This window comes from Acomys russatus, chromosome 29 (genome assembly GCF_903995435.1).
Source record: "Acomys russatus chromosome 29, mAcoRus1.1, whole genome shotgun sequence".
Taxonomy (NCBI): Eukaryota; Metazoa; Chordata; class Mammalia; order Rodentia; family Muridae; genus Acomys; species Acomys russatus.
This window is the reverse complement of record NC_067165.1, coordinates 5,201,059-5,218,192: the sequence shown is the minus strand read 5'-3', so window position 1 is coordinate 5,218,192 and position 17,134 is coordinate 5,201,059. Positions and strand designations below refer to the sequence as shown.

Here is a 17,134-nt window from a genome sequence, read left to right as displayed (position 1 = left end):
CTCAACTCCAGCTTCCAGGAAGCAACTTTGGAGGTGCTGGATGCGGTCGCATCTTACAGCCCATTAACAGTAGCGGCATTTTGGACTGATGGTTTTTACCTCTCTGAGCCTCCATTCTGCACGGTAAACCCTCTCGAGAGGGTGAGTAGTCGGTCTTGGAACGTTTTTTCAGTGTCTGCATCTGTATCGGCAGCGATCTGCACCCGCTCTAATGAGCGTCTGCTGCAGGAATGCACAAGAACAGAGCATCTGGTCTGAGACCTGGAAATAAGGTTTTCCATCACTGTCAGCCCCCTGCCTCATGGAGAGTGTTTTCAGAACCATTCACACGGGCATGCTCATGGATACCTTTTTCTTGGCACTGCATCCTCGTGTCTGAAACCATTTGGCATCAGGTGGCCCCTGCCCTAGGTCCCACTGAGCACCCTCTTTCCTCCTTAGCAATGGGGCAGAGATGTGGAGGCATCTGATACTTCGAAAGCCCAGCTGTGATGTCCGAGACCTGCTGGATCTGCTCCTGACTAGCCTGAAGGAGAAGCCTGTGACCAAGAAAGGTCGGGCCTCCATTGTGCCCCTGGCGGTGAGGACCGGTCACCTACCCGCCTGCCTTCTCCTCCGCCCCACTCAGCCCCACCTTGCCTGGAGGGCCCCATCTGCCAGAACCTTTCTAGGGAACCAGTCCCAGTCTTATAAGCTAGGCTTTAGCCCACAGTGCAGAGAGGATGGACTGAGTGAAGCCACTGGCCTCCCCTCCACCCCTAGGCAGCCAGTGGCCTGTGTGAGGTCCTGTCCGTCAACAGCTGTGTGGGCCGTGTGAGGCGCATCTACCCTCAGCTGCTCCTGGCCCTGCTTATTCAGGTCCATTATCACATCGGCCTCAACCTACCCAGCCGCGTGGCTCCTCGAAAGGATGCCAAGGACGACACACAGCCACCTACCTTCGTCCCTGTATGGTAGGCCCCAACACTCTTATACCCTGCTGTCCTTGCGGTGGGAAGGAACCCAGCAAAGGGCCCCTCAGACATAGTGTTCACAGACATCAATTCTAGCACCAGAAGAGGAAGTAGAGCACCTCTCTCTTAAATAGGATTTTGTGTAGCCCAGGCTAGCCCCAAGTCTGCTATGAAGCTGAGAACGATCTTTGGCCTCCTCCCTAGTAACTGGGGTCATAGGCGTGCACCACCATGCCCAGTTTATAGGGTCTGTGGATCACACCTAGGGCTTTGTTCACGTTGGGCAAGCGTGAACTGTGCTACCTCCCCAGCCACAATGTTATTTGAGCCGCACTACTGTTCCACGGCTGGTTCTAAACCCCTCCTCCTCTGAATCCCACCGCTCTGCTCAAATGGTGTGAAGAAATCAATTGTCTGAGGACCTTTACCCCCTACCACCTCCAGAGGACTTGCTTGCTGTATCAGATGCGTATCACAGGCCCACCTGCGTTCTCAAATATTAATTGACTATGACGTAGGCACACTGGGGGCAGGGGGGAAAGGACATTAAAATCAGCTCTCTTTTTCCTGTCCCTATCCCAGATATTTTCCCAGAAGATAAGCAGATTTCCGCCCCTCCCCCGTGTCCTTTCAGGGGTAGTTAGTGTAGACAAGCACATAGGTTTATACTACGTTTTCACAGAAGTGCTAGCTATGACACAGGTGCACATTTGCTCTTATCATGAAGCGAGTCTTGGAGACCTTCATACACACAGCCGTCTCCTTAACTTTGTCAGCTGCAGGCATCCTTACGTACAGAAATCCGGTCGCTGGGATGCGTGCAGCCCTCCTCCTAAATCAGGCACGTCCTTGCTCTTTGCGCTTGCAGATGACACTGATGTGAGCTTGCCTGTGTAATTGTATGTATGTAAGGAGGGAGGGTGGTGCATCATGGACTCCTGCATGGAAATACTAAAATGGTGTGCAGAGGCATGATGGAAAGTGCTCTTGACCAGTGAGTGATGAAAATTTAAATGAAGGGTGAATGAGACGGCTCAGCAGATCAACGTGCTGCCATCAAGCCTGAGTTCCATCCTCATGACCCACGTGGTGGGAGGCGAGAACTGGGTCTTACAAGTCTCTGACTTCTGAACACATGCTGCAGAATGCACACACACACGCACGCACGCGCACACACACACTCATGCTCACAGATTAATTACAATGTAGTAACTCTTCAACTGTCCCATTTGCCAGTGTGTACAGAGAGAACTGTCACCAGTGGCCGTGGCCTGTGCCAGTGCCTACATCCTCACATCTGTTCTAGGGCAGTGCATTGCAGAGCTCATCTAACTGGGCTCATCTGCAAAAAATGGATTTCTTTCCTTTTTCTTTTTTTTGAGATAGGGTCTTTAAAAGGAGTCATGATTCTCCTGCCTCATATCCTGGGTTCTGGGATGGTATGTGTGTGTGTGTGTGTGTGTGTGTGTGTGTGTGTGTGTGTGTGCGCGCATACGCACTGAGGTTTTAGTTTTCATTTCTCTCATTTGAAAGAAGCCAAGATTTCTTTCTTTCTTTCTTTCTTTTCTTTTCTTTTCTTTTCTTTTCTTTTTTTTTTTTTTTTTGAGACAGGGGTTCTCTGTGTAGCCTTGGCTGATGTAGATCAGGCGGGTATTGAACTCACAGAGATCTGCTTGCATCTGCCTCCCGGAGAGGTAGGATTAAAGGTGTGTACCCGCTCACACTCTCTCAAGTGCCAAGATTTAAAGGACATTTGTATTTCCATTGATGTGAGCAAGTTGCCCTGCCCTTTGCTCATTCATATAGGGCTGTTGGGGATTTTTCTTAGTAATTTGCTTTTTTATTAGTTATTTTTATTTTAATTTCTCTATTTGATTTGTAAGAACTCACTGTATTAAGAATATTAACTCTGGCTGGGCAGTGGTGGCACACGCCTTTAATCCCAGCACTTGGGAGGCATAGGCAGGTGGATTGTTGTCAGTTCGGGGCCAGCCTGGTCTACAAAGTGAGTCCAGGACAGTCAAGGATACACAGAGAGACCCTGTCTCAAAAAACAAAAAACAAAACAAAAGAATATTAACTCTACTCTGTCATTTATATTAAATTTGGTCACTTAACCTGTAATTATTTTATAGATTTCTTTTATCATTCAAAAAGTTAAATATTTTACGTGGCATGTTTGTCTGTTTCCCTTTCTTGTCCTCTGATGCGTTGCACTTACAGAAGCATATTTTAGAAGGACAAGGAGAAGCGGTATGTGAGCAGAGGCCTTTGATGCAGATCCGCGTATTGCTTATGCTTTGACTTTTGGGTAACTAACCTCTTGGCTGGTCTTTTTGGCTGTTTTTTTGTCTAGTGGTTGTGAGAAATACATCCTTACACCCCACTAGAGAGATATCCGCCATCTACATGCCTGCTTGTAGCCCGCCTCCCCACCATGCTAGCTGGGGCTGTTAGGTTCCTGGAAAACTGAGCATTAGATGAAGGGTGCCACAGCCACAGTAGGAGGAAGAACACAGAGGGAAACATCCTTTCCTGGGTACGATGAAGGTCATGGGCTCCAAGAGGGGGATTTCAGCTCAGCTAAGACACGGAACCACTGGAAGGAAGCCAGAGTATCTACCTCCCCACCCGTAGCCATGGTGACAGCCCATCTGACCTACCTACCCATAACCATGGTGATAGCCCACCTGACCTACCTACCCATAACCATGGTGATAGCCCACCTGACCTACTTAGGCATAGCTATGGTGACAGCTCACCCTAACATAGCACACCTACCTACGCATAGCTATGGTGACAGCCCACCCTAACACAGCACAGGACAGCGTGCTCTTCCCACAGCCCAATGACAGAACACCTTATCCATAGTCCGGTGACAGCTCACCCTTTACACAGCACAGTGATAGCCCACCCTACCCATAGACAACCTACATTAGCCTTAGCCCAGGATAGCCCACCTAACCTACAGCATGGTATCAACTCACTTTACCCATGGCCTAGTGACAGCTCGCCTTACCACAGCATGGTGCCAGCCTACCCTACCTTCAGCACAGCCACAGGCTGGGAGGTAGAAAAAGCAGAGGAGTCAAGTGCCAGGCTAATGGGACCAAAGAGCCCCAAGATGGTGCCTGGGAGAAGAAAGTAGATAGTGACCCCAAAGACACATCCACCTGGAACCTGTGACTGTGGCCTGGTAGAGAAGAGTGGTCTTTAAAGGTGTAGTTACTCTAAGGATGTTGAGACGAACTTAGGTTAACCAGGTGGGCCATGAATTCCATGCCAAGGTCCCCATGAGAAGAGATACAGACAGGATGTAGCTTTGGAGGACAGAGAGGATGTGGTGCTCCTCCAAGCAAGGAAACTGGTGCATGAAGCAAAGGGCTTTCTCAGCATCTTCAAGGAAGCACAGCCATCACAGACTTAAAGGCACTCTGTCATTTACCCTGCCTTTGACACTTTTGAGACAGGCTCTCACTTTGTTGCTTTGGCTGTCCTTGACTTTGGAGATCTTCTGCCTTTCCTTCCTGAGTGCTGGGATTGCAGCTGTCTGCCACCAAGTCTGTCTGTCTTGAATCCCCAAAACCAGCCTCTCTCAGAACCACAGGAGTTATGTCTACCAGGGCATAGTGAACTCTTCAAGCAAATATTTAGGTTTCTAGGAAATGACTCTATACATTATCTTCTTATTTTAATGGTTTGTGATCACGGTCATGAACCTCTGATGATGTTTTGGTCCATGAAAGTCTAAGTCTATTAATGATGTGTTTACCACTCTAGAGGCGGTGTGGGGCCTGGGAGTACAGAGCCGACAAATGAGGCGGCCTAAAGCCGCATGCGACAGCCAACTTTATTCTGAGCTCTGAGGATTAAGGAAGGACCCACGAGTAAAGTTCTCGTGAGTTTGAGCTGTGTGCAAGCACAAGCACAAGCGGCACGTGGCAAAAATGTCTTCCACAGAGGCACGTGAAGACAGTTTAAACACTTAGTTGAATGACGTCACCAAGAAATAATGAGTGACCCAAAGTAAACTCACTCCTCCTATCCACTACACTTGCAAGGGGCTCGAAAACACAGTCCAAGAGCAGTTGTGTGTTTTGAAGAAAGTGAGGTCATAAGACACTTGTCTTGTTTTCTGGCAGTTTTCTCAAGAGCGCTCAGCATTCTCACAGGACTGCTCTGGCAATGGTGGTCCCCTAAGATCCCAGTGTGTATATGGGTAGCACCCTGTAAGCTAGAATAAATACACACCACAATGCTTGTACAAGGCCACTGCCTTTCGGGGCCTCTCTCAGGATGTATCCCATCAGTATATGGCCTGTGACTTCCCTCTTAATGTGACAATAGGCTGGGCTAGGCATCCAGCTGGTAACAGGTGGAGGCATCCTCCAGGCTCCCTGAGCTCACTTGGGACCTCTGAGCTCAGTTGCCTGGGTGTGACAACTTCCCAGAGTCTAGGCATCAGGTGGGAGGTCTTCCTGAATGGCCCTGAGGCAGAAAGAGACTTGGGCATTGGCAATAGATGGAGTGTCCAGGAGAGCACAGAGGACCATCCCCCAGGATGCCAAAACAGCCATTCCTTGATGGGGAGTAGAGATGGGGAAAGGCAAGACGTAAGAACCAAGGAAGCTTGGCCGGCCAGCCAGCACCTCTGGTGAGCAAGGCCCCTGAGAAAGGGAGGGCAGAAGGGGAGTTTGATAGCGTCCTCTTGTGTTCTGATAGCTTGCTGCCGTGTTCTGAGAGTTACTGGTAAAGAGTTGCCCTCTGTGGACCCACAGCACACTGCTAATCATAGTGTGGTGGTGGAAGAGCTGTGGGGATCGATGGATGCATTGGCAAAAGTGGAAGTCACACAGTGAGCCAGGCGGTGGTGGTGGCATACGCCTTTAATCCCGGTACTAGGGAGGCAGAGCCGGGTGGATCTCTGTGAGTTCAAAGCCAGCCTGTTCTACAGAATGAGTTCCAGGGCAGCCAGGACTACACAGAGAAACCCTGTCTCAAAAACAAACAAACAAACAAGCAAACCAACAAACAAAGCAAAGCCACCACCACAAGAAGAAGGCATACAGCAGACAGGAGACTTTCCCCCCATGTCTTGGCAGGTGGATGGTGAAGGTGGTGAAAACTCTGCTACTGAAAATGGGCTGTTCTTATGAGTCCACGTTTCTGGATGAGCAGGGTGGCTGGGAGCTCATGGGCCAGGCAGAGAACCACTACCGGGGAGTGTCCCTGCTGGCAAGGTGAGGTGCGGTTCCTCGGTGTCGTAGGGTAGGGGCAGAGTGGCCCCTCCGGATCTTCCTTCAAACAGACGCAAGCTTGCATTTCTGAGAAACAGCTTCCCCCCCCCCCTTCCTCTCTCACCTCTTCACTGTAGCTTGGGGAATGCTGTCCTCCTAGCAGAGGACACCATGTGAGAGGTGACATCCACTCTTAGGAGGCAAGCTTGGTTGTAATGGTTCCTTGGGTCTGTAGAACCTTGAAATGATGAGTTAGCGTCCCCTTTTGGTCTGGTGAGATGGCTCAGTGAGTAAAGGCACTTGCTGGCAAGGCTTGCTGACCAGAGTTCAATTCCCTGGACCCACACGGTGGAAGGCAAAACCCAACTCCCACTAGTTATCCTCTGACCTCCACACGAGCACCGTGGCCCGCACACATACTCACATAGGCACTGGAAATAAGTAAATAAAATACAACAATAATTTACTTAAAAGCTCTCTTCCCTCAGCCAGGCACAACAGCACCTGCTTTTATCCCAGCATTCAGGAGGCAGAGGCAGGTAGTTCCCCGGTCTACAAAGTGAGTTCCAGGACAGCCAGGGCTACATAGCGAGACCCTGTCTCAAACAAACAAACCAAAAAATTTCCTTCCTTCCCAGGCTGTGAACTTTACTCTCACACTAACGCAAGCATGGTGGGGGAATTGAGCCCTTTGGCCAATGTAGCCATGGAGGTAGGCTGCCCGCATTTGAAACCTCAGCAGTTTCCCAGTTGGAGCGCCTCTCTATGATGCTCCACATTGGCCTCTATTCCCTGTGGCTAATAGGGGAATGCTAGAAAGACTTTCTCCTGAGAGCTGGAGTTTAAGCGTAAAAGCAGCACAGCCTGCCGTCATGGAGGCCGGTGGCAGGCCAGGGATTAGCGGTGCACAATTTGCTGGGTCATTTATCGGAGACCTCACTGCTCCAAAGTGGGAGAGTGAAAAAACGACCTGCTGGCCCAGAAAAGACATACCCCTCCCCTGGCTACAGACTGGGCATCTTGACTTTGGTGCTGGCGTCGCCATGAGTCCTGCTAGAAGAGCCTCTCCCTTGGTCTCAGGACACAACCACTTGATGGAGCACTAACTGTGTTCTAGACACTGTGCAAAAGAGGGCTACGTGGATGGGACCACTGGGATTCTCACCAGCACCAAAGAAGCCGTGCTATGGCTATCTCAGAGCTAAACAAGAGGAAGCTGAGGCCCAGAGATTTTAAGTGTCTGCCTCAAATCACACAGCAAATGCTGGAAGCAGCATTTGAACCCAGACTCTCTCGACACCAATTCCATACACGATAGATAACTCTCCTCAATTTGGTGACCTGTGGAGCACCGTGCATGGTCTTTACGGGGGAGCAAGTGTCAGGTCATCATCTGGCCACTTGTCCTCCAACCCTGAGTTCTCACCTTAATGGGTCTGGGCTAGGGTCCTGAGACTGTGCATTCAGGCAGTTTTCCACGTGGTGCCAGTGTTGGCCGTGTGAGCACTGCAAGCTCAGTAGAATGAGTAAGGCAGCCGAAGCAGTCACTCTTGGTTGGGGCCATAGCTCTGCTGCTTTCCAGCTGTAAGAGCTAACTAAGCCAGTCTGAGAGCTGGGGAGGAGTAAAGCGGTGGTCCTGGAAAGGTGGTATGGTGACCCATGAATTGACAAGGTGGGAGGCTGGCTGCCTCTGGCCTCCATGAGTGAGATCTCACACCTTCTTCCTCCTACCCTGGCTTCCTGCTCAGTCCCGGGAGGATTTCAGTTTGTCCATCTTATTGATTTGCCCTGTGTCCTAGGCCAAGTCTCCTTCCCACTCTGAGCCTCACTTTCCCCATCTGTGTAAAGGAACCGCTAAGCACAGCTGACTGTGAGAGATCACCCAGGTGGAAAGGTTGTGTCGGAGGTGGGGTGGGGTCACAGGAACCCAGCTGACACTGGCTGGCCGGGGTTTGCGGTGTACCTGTCAGACCTCCAGCTGCGGGCTGTGGGACCAGAAACCTGAGGCTTTGTCCCTCCCTAGGGCCATGGTGAACTACTCCTGCCAGGAGCTGTGTCGCATCCTCTACCTGCTTATCCCACTGTTGGAGAGAGGCGACGAGAAGCACAAGGTCACAGCCACCGCCTTCTTTGTGGAGGTATTTCCTGGGGCCCTGGGAACCTGGCGAGTGTTACTCAGGGCCTTGAGTCACATCATGCTCATTTCTCCAGGGGAGGGGGGTACATCACTTTACAGTTCCCAAAGCCTTTCCAGGACCTTCATTTTTCTTCACTGTGAAGGCTCCACAGGTCTGTCTCCTGTGTCTCCTCCTTTGCACCCCTGCATCCCACTCTTCCAGACTCTCCAAAAGCCCCAGACACCCATTGACCTTTGCTGGCACCAGCATGAGTCAGGTACCAGGGATGCTAATGTGAACTAGACTCCACCCTGGCCTTGGAGGGTTCTCAGTATGGCAGGGAAGACAGGGATCATCCCAGATACAGTGTGGGGTGCCATAGGGTGGTGACCCGTGATAAGCTGAGGGCAGTCACTGGACGGAGGGGGCCTCAGGGACAGCTTCATGAAGGAAATGACATAATTACAGTAAGTGTGGCAGGAAGTGCCAGGCAGGTTCCGGGGACAAGTCTCAGGGAGTTGAGAAGGCCAGCCACAGAAGGGCAATGCTTACCATAGCAACGGCTGGTGTTTATTGAGCATTTACTATCCCCCTGGCTTGCTCTTAGAGCTTAACGCTAATGGACTCATTTCATCCTCTCTCAGATAGTGTAACTTAGACAGTCGTCCGTGGCTCACCTTAGAGGAGGCACCAGAGGCACAGTCTCTTTCCCAAGGCCCAAGTGGCAGATCCAAGGTTCAAATCCACACCGTTGGCTCTAACTCCTCCATGCCTCTCTCTCTCTCTTCCCTGGTTTGTTGTGCTAAGATCTCCACAATAGAAAAGGCACCATTGACCATTTGAGGTGCTAAGTGGCACTGAGTTCGTTTCTGTGGTTGTGTGATTGTAACCATGTAACTCCAGCGCCTTTTGCCTTCCCCATCAGAAGCCCTGCACCCACTAAACACGAGCCCTGCGGTCCTCCCCAGCCGGAGCCCTGTGGTCCTCCCCAGCACTCCCAACCCCAGCACCTTCTGCAAACATACGTGTTCGAAGCACTGCAGCTAAGCCAGCCAGCTGGGCATTTGTGGCTAGGGATTTTATAGCATCTCCAAGCTTCTCCAGGCTGTAAGGATCAGATCTGTGGAGTGACATCATAGGACCTGTTGCAGTCACTGCTCACTCATCTGACAATTGTTGTTCAGTGGGCTTCAGGGTTTCACCAGAATGTGTAAGTGTGTAGGATGGCCCTCACTCACCAGGGTCTGTTGAGCGGGGCTTACTGCCTGCCTAGGTAGTGAGAAGGACATAAAGGCTTCCTGGAGGTGGAGCCATTTAAGCTGGACTTGAACAGATGACGCAGTTTGTCAGATAAACATTGACTTCTCCTTCTCCTTGTCCTCCTTGTGTTCCTCCTCCTCCTCATCTTCCTCCTCCTCCTCCTCTTCTTCTTCTTCTTCTTCTTCTTCTTCTTCTTCTTCTTCTTCTTCTTCTTCTTCTTCTTCTTCTTCTTCTTTAATTTTTCAAGACATGGTCTTTTTTCTGGTGTGTGTGTATGTAGCCTTAGCTGTCCTGGACTTGATTTGTAGACCAGGCTGGCCTTGAACTCAGAGATCAGCCTGCCTCTGCCTCTCTGAGTGCTGGGATTAAAGGTGTGCACCCCCTCTGTCTGGACAAAGCACACTTCTTAAGGCATTTCTGACTCTTCAGCCTGTGAGACCAAGGAGCAATGACGGGGTTTATATTGCAGCACTAGGCCCAGCCCTGGGAGAGCCTCCAAGATAGGCGTGGGATGGTAAGCCAGTGCTTGAGACCAGTTCCCTGACTCTGCAGAAGAGCAGAGTCTGTCACCTCCAGAGAGGACAGACTGGTCTTGCAGTCAGGATTTCTGGGTTCCAGCCCCAGTTCGACCCACTTCTTCTTCTGTGGCCTGGTGAGATAGTCTTGTAGGCTTGTCACATGTCACACTGCCCACCGCATCCTTGTGTCACCCTACCATCTGTGTAATTTCACAGGCAGGATTGTGTTGTTCAGAGACAGGCGAGGTCAGAGGTCTTTGTGAGGTCATTCAGCTGAGAGAGTCCAACCATGTCTCCCCGACTTAGCCCTCTATCTTGTTGGCTCTTTGAATCTGCTCATGGCTGCCAGCAGGTTCTCAGGGGAGGAGATAGAAGTCAGACCTGGCCAGACCTGGAGCCCCAAGCAGCATCCTTTTTTCCAGGGCAAGAAATCCTGGGCCAGGCTTTCCTCTCCTCCCTAGGAAAGACGCCTGTATCTCAATGTACCTAGTGCTTCCGTGTTCCTTGAACTTGGATGGCCCTACAAGATACCCAGAACCCCCCTTCATGGCTATATATGTTTTTCCTAGTGGCAGGTAAACTCATCAGTGAGTCTGTGGTGTCTCGGGCCTGTAATCCCAGCCTCTGGAAAGCTGAGGGAGGAGGATTTCTATGAGTGCGAGGCTAGCTTTGGGGTACATAGTAAGTTCCAGTCCAGCATGGGCTACATACAAAGTGAGACCTTGTTTCAAAAACCAAGGGCTGGATAGATGGCTCAGAGGTTAAGGGCACTGTCTGTTCTTCCAGAGGTCCTGAGTTCAATTCCCAGTAACCACAGGGTGGCTCACAACCATCTATAATGAGATCTGCTGCCCTCTTCTGGTGGGCAGGCACACATTGTATACATAACAAATTAATCTTTAAAAAAAAAAAAACACTAAATTAATTATGTGGCTTAATGGTAGTTGGCTTGCTTGGCACATGTGAGGCCCTAGGTCTGAGTTCCACAGCTTGGTGTACAGCAGGCCTAAGTAGCTTGCTTGGATGGACAGAAGCCAGCAATGGTGTGGTCCTTCCTCCCTTCCTCCCTTCTCCTCTGGTTACCTGATGACCCTGCCGGCTCCACCAGGCTCTCCCGTTCTCAGTACTCCCCAACTCATAGACATGGCTCTCCGCAGTGGTAGTGGTTGTCAGACATGGGGATAGAGAGGTGTTTGTGGAGACAAGGTGGTGAGAACCAAAGCCTATTGGCTGCTGAAGGGAGGGAGGTATGAGAGAGAGGAGAGTGGGTTTCGCCGATGACGGTGCTAACCCTGCGATGGGGGACGTGGAAAAGGAGCAGTCCTTAGAATGGGGGGAGGGGCGGTGTGCCAAACTCCGTGTTGGACTTGATTCATCCACCCCAATTCTTAGGTTGAGTGAGTTTCCTCCTGTAGGGAGCCCATGATGTCTAGGCATGGCAGAAGGATGAATGGAGCCCTGAGGTTCCTAGTTGCTGCCTCAGGAGGATGCCCTGAGTTCCTGGGACTAAGGGAAAGAGTGTTGAACCTGGGGCTGAGTTTTGGAAGCAACTATGCAAGGTGTGGGAGTGAGACCGGAAGCGGCTGTCCTAGCAGAAGGGACAAACCTGCCTGGTCATTTGAGGAATGGTGGAAGATGGCTGGCCACTGTAGGAATGTGGGGAGCAGCGTGAACAAAGAATGAAGGAGACTGGGTAGGCAGGTGGGGGGCCAGGAGCCCAAGCCCATTAGTGTCTAATGAGTGTTAGGTAGGAAACACTAGCAAACAGTCTTCCAAGTTCTCAGCCTGGGGAGGAGGAGCCTGGGAGTCCCAGGGAGACAGTGAGCCATGCACCCCTCAGCAGGGGTCAATGCTGTTATTGCTCTCTCAGCTGTTCCGCATGGAGCAGGTACGTCGCATCCCCGAGGAGTACTCCCTGGGGCGGATGGTAGAAGGCCTGAGCCACCGTGACCCCATCATGAAGGTGCTGTCAATCCGGGGCCTGGTCATCCTGGCCCGAAGGTCTGACAAAGTGAGTACAGGGTTGAGGAAACCTCAGCTCTGCCAGGGCCTGGGCTGGAGGGAGGACTCAGCTGTCACAGTCTCTCGGATGCTGGAACCAGAGTCTATCTCTGCCTACCCTAGGTGGTCCCATCTGTAAAATAAACTTGCCACCACAGACCCAGTGTATTATGCTCTTTTTCAACACTTCCTGATCCATAGTTTGTCCAATGTCCCAATTGACAATGTGTAGGATGGCAGTAATTATTCCTTTTTTGGGGGTGGGGTAGGGTGGGGGGATAGTTGGAGACAGGGTTTCTCTGTGTAGCCTTGTCTGTCCTGGAACTCACTTTGTAGACCAGGCTGGCCTCGAACTTTTAGATATCCACCTGCTTCTACCTAAGTGCTGGGATTAAAGGCATGCACCAACACTGCCTAGCAATTACTTCTATTGTTTTGTTTTGTTTTTCTAAGACAAGGTTTCTCTGTGTAACAACAACCCTGACTGTCCTGGACTCACTTTGTCGACCAGGCTGGCCTTGAACCCACAGAGATCTGCCTGCCTCTGCCTCCTAAATGCTGGGATTAAAGGCATGTGCCACATCTTAAGGGTCAGAAAACTGAAGTCTAGCATTGTAGAAACTTGCCCCTTTTCCTTTCCGGGCATTGCTGCAGCTTGTGACACAGCTGGACACAGACTCAGAAAGCTTGCTTATGATACAAGGCATTATCCACGTGGGGCCCAAGGAGGGAGGGGCAAAGCCTCCAGCAACCCAGGAGGAGGGAATCAGGGGACCAAAGAAGGCTTTAGGGAACAGCCAGAACTCAGAGGAGGGAGTTCAGAGCAAGCGGCAAGGCACAGGCCGGGGCCTGGAGGTGAACATAGGGCTGGGCTGCCCAGGTCTTCTTGGTGATCAGGAGCCTGGATCTCCTATCTGCTGGCCCAGGCAGAAGCCCCACCTTCCGTGCCTCTGTCCCACAGAGAGCCAAGGTGCAGGCCTTGCTGCCCTCCATGGTGAAGAGCCTGAAGAACGTGGATGGGAAGCTCGTGATGGAGGCCGTCCAGGACCTCAAGACCGTCTTCAAGGAGCAAGGCAAGAAGCTAAAGGACCGCTCAGTCTACGAGGAGATCCTGCAGATCCTGCTGCCTCACTTTAGTGACGTAAGGCATTGGGAGGGGCTAGGGAAGGAGGAGGCTCAGTCTTTACCTGGGGTTGTAATATTGAGTCCCCTTCCCCTCCCACCCCCCCGCTCCCCACCCCGTCTACTCTTTCACACTGGGGCCTGGGCAGCGATGATCCAGACTAGAGGAAGGGGCCCAACTGCTTCTCCAGGAGGGAGCTCTTTTATGACCAGTTTTCCCTGGAAAGGGTAGACTTCCTGTCGCTGGTTGGCCTAATGGAGCATTTTTGGCAGTCCCACTGAGGAGGACATATTCCCAGTTGACACAAGGCACCTTTAGAACAGTGGGGCGTGGCTGGGCGGAATGATGAATATACTGAGTGTGGGCTCAGTGAGGAGGGGGCCTGGGCTCCTCTCTGTCTTCATGCTGAAAAGGGCCTAGAAATGAGGGGAAAGAAAGGCCACGGAGCCTCCTCCTGGATGAGAGCCCCTCAAACCCCCCCCCCGCCACTTCCTGAACCTCCTGTTTGTTCCAGGCAAGAGAAGCAGTGCGGGCTTCCTGCATCAACGTATATGGGAAGGTGGTCCAGAAGCTGCAGCTGCCCCGCACCCAGGCCATAGAGGAGCAGCTGACCAGCACGCTGATACCTCTGCTCCTCCTCATGCAGGAGGGCAACGCCAAGGTGGGCCAGGTGAGAGCGGCACAGGGCTCTGGTCCTGAAGGGGCATCTCCTTTATAGAACCGAGCCAGGATTGCAGGTGGTTCGTGGAAAGCAGTTATATGCAGCCAGGTGTGTTTTCTAGAGGCATCTTGGACACAATTCCCCGCTCAAATAGCTAACTTCATTTGTGTCTTTCTTCCTTTAATTTTTATTTATTTATTTACAAGACTGGGGATTGACCCTTAGCTAGGCTAGGCATGCAAGGCCAGCACTCTACCACTGACTGAGCTACAGCCACAATGCTTCCATGTGCATCTTTCAAATAGGAATTGGTTTTTCAAAATCAAATTTAAAAGTGTGTGTGTGTGTGTTACACATGGACTTCAAGCTGAGTATATGTGTGGTGTGGTGTGTGTGTGTGTGTGTGTATGTGAGTGTTTGTGAGTGTGTGTGATATCTATATGGACTCCAAGGTGAGTGTGTGTGCTGTGTGAATGTGTGTAAGCATGTGTGTGTGGCATGTGTGTGATACGCATGGACTACAAGGTGTGTGTGAGTGTGTATGTGTGTGTATGTGAGCATGTATATGAGTGTTTGTGAGTGTGTGTGATATCTATATGGACTCCAAGGTGAGTGTGTGAGTGTGTTGTGTGAATGTGTGTGAGCATGTGTGTGTGGTGTGTGTGTGATACACATGGACCACAAGGTGTGTGTGAGGGTGTATGTGTGTGTTTGTGTGTGAGTGTGTATGTGGTGTGTGTGTGTGTGTGTGTGTGTGTGTGTGTGTGTACGGGCATGCATGCCACGGTGTGCAGAGGTCAAAGAACAGCTTGTGGAGTTGGTTTTCTCCTACTGTTACATGGGTTTGGGGGTCTGAACTCAGGTTGCCAAACTTGAGTGCTGAGTACCTCTACCCACTGAGCCATCTCATCAGCCTCCAAATCCAGTTTACACACGCATCTCCCCCTGGCAGTCAGCTGTGCACACTGCTGGTATTTTCTTCCTATTGGTCGCAGAAATGTGTGAAGACCTTGTTTCGCTGTTCTTGCTTCATGAACTGGGAGTTGCCAAAAAGGGCTTACAGCCAGAAGCCCTGGGACAACAGGCTGCAGACGGTGGCCAAGATTTGCAAGTACCTCGTGAGTTCTCCCTGGATGGTTGCTGACTCTTTAAAAGGGTGATGGAGGCTGGATTCATCCTGCCCTTCTTCGTTTCACACTCTGACTGGTGGTTCACATCATTGCCTGCAAGCCATCGGCTCCTGAGCATCCATCGGCATGTCTGGCTTCTCCACTCCTAGGGCCTTTCTCCTCTCCATCACTGCATACCTCCAATGGCCACCAGGCTGCTGAAACTCTAGACAGAGCTGTCTGTCTGCCTGTCTCTTATCTATCATCTCTCTATCCATCCTATATCTATTTATCTATTTAACTATCTGTCTATCATCTATCATTTACCTCTATTATCTCCCATTCTATCTATCTATCTATCTATCTATCTATCTATCTATCTATCTATCCATCATCTATTTGCACTCTCTGTCCTCCCCACGCCCCGTGTGTGTCTCCGGACTGAACCCATGACCTTGTGCATGCTAGGAAAGTGCTCTACCACTGAGTTACAGCCCCAGCCCCTCTAGACTGTACCTTTTGACTAGATGGTCTCTCTTTTCTTTTCCTTTTTAAAACTTTTTGAGACATGGTCTTACTATGTATCTCAACTTGGCCTGGAACTGGCTATGTTGCCCAGGCTGGCCTTGAATTCACAGCAATCCTCTTATCTCTGCCTCCTAAATTCTGGGGTTATAGGTATGTGACTCCATGCCTGTCTTTTGGGTACTTTTTTTTTCCTGTAATATAAACTCCTAGATAGTGTTTCTAGTGACAGTGTGTCCTGGGGTGTTGGAAATGCTGAAGGCTCCTCACCCTGACCCTGCAGATTTACAGTGGCGGCAGAATGCCTTGAGGTGCTCTGTGCTGAGGGATGGCGTTTGTATAATTGATCTCATGCTTTCTCAGATCCCCCTTCTCAGGGTTCTCTCAGCGAGTAGCTAAGCAGGGAGTCAGCCACGCACATGCTGTGAAGGTGCCACTGGGTCTTGCAGCATCAGGGGAGGTAGCCATCTGGTCCCACTCTCCTTTCCCTATTGCCATGGGTCATATAGAAGGGAGTCCTGATGGCATCAGCCCCTGTAGAGGGGAGGGGAGGGGAGGGAGCAGACAGCAGAGGGGGGTACGTGGAGCCATAATATGGTTTTAGAGAGTTCTCAGACAAACTGTACTGACTTTCCCAAACTGGCACCAGGGGTCAAGTCATTTGTTTTTGTTGTTGAGACAGAGTCTTGCTATGTTGTCCAGGCAGTCCTTGAACTCTAGACAGAGCTGTCTGTCTGTCTGTCTCTTATCTATCTATCTATCTATCTATGTATCTATCTATCTATCATCTATCATCTATCTGCGCTCTCTGTCCTCCCCTCACCCCGTGTGTGTCTCCAGACAGACAGAGTTGAGTGGTCCTCTTGTCTTAGCTTCCCAGACATCTGGGGCCACAGGTGCCCCTGTATAGCTGGCATTAGATCTTTATACTTTGGGGTCCCAGGCATGGTAAAATAAAAGGGACATGGCTTTGGCCCAGGCAGTTTTCAGCCCACTGATGTCCACAGCCGGGGAATGAAGCCTCTCCATCTGAAGTGAGACCTGGGTGGCTACACGCGCCCTGACCCAACAGGAATATCCAAGGGAACTGATGGTTATAAGATTACCCAGAAGGTCAGATACCCCTGCTAGCAGTGACACCTGCACTCAAGGCCTCTGCGTTCAGCACGTCACTGCCATCACCTTACGGAGGAAAAGGGAAGGGTGGAAAAATTGTTTGCTAAGATCATTAATTCACAAGCCTGCAGTGACTGTTCACCTGGGAGACAGTGACTCCATGACATGGAAGTAGCGTGTCCTGGGAGCCAGGAGAGCCACATCTCATGAAGGGCAGAAGCCGAGAGCCTGAACTCACCAGTAGGGGTCCCTCTTGCAACAAAAAAGCTAGAAACCTACATTTTTTATTTTTTATTTTTAAAGCAAGATATTAGCAGTCAACTTAGCTTATTTAAAAGTATACTGTAAGGACTTTTGAGACAGCAGACAAGTCAACTAGAAAAGTACTTGTCTTGCTGCTATTTTAATCATAGTGTAAATATCCATGTTTTCTGATGGTCATGGGTGGCTCCTGTGAAAAGGTCATTTGACCCCCAGGGGTCACGACCCACAGGTTGAGAAGCACTGATTTAGC

The 17,134-nt window shown here is 50.7% G+C and overlaps 1 protein-coding gene across 1 annotated transcript in view; it reads left to right on the top strand.

Annotated features, from left to right (window-relative positions):
• Mroh7 (maestro heat like repeat family member 7) overlaps positions 1 to 17,134 on the top strand; it is a 49,435-nt gene that overhangs the window by 26,720 nt on the left and 5,581 nt on the right. The window contains exons 12-19 of the mRNA XM_051171736.1: positions 442 to 580; positions 763 to 953; positions 6,056 to 6,193; positions 8,214 to 8,328; positions 11,956 to 12,096; positions 13,048 to 13,227; positions 13,724 to 13,879; positions 14,866 to 14,988. Coding sequence (XP_051027693.1) covers positions 442 to 580; positions 763 to 953; positions 6,056 to 6,193; positions 8,214 to 8,328; positions 11,956 to 12,096; positions 13,048 to 13,227; positions 13,724 to 13,879; positions 14,866 to 14,988 — 1,183 coding nt within the window. The remainder of the gene's footprint in view (positions 1 to 441; positions 581 to 762; positions 954 to 6,055; positions 6,194 to 8,213; positions 8,329 to 11,955; positions 12,097 to 13,047; positions 13,228 to 13,723; positions 13,880 to 14,865; positions 14,989 to 17,134) is intronic.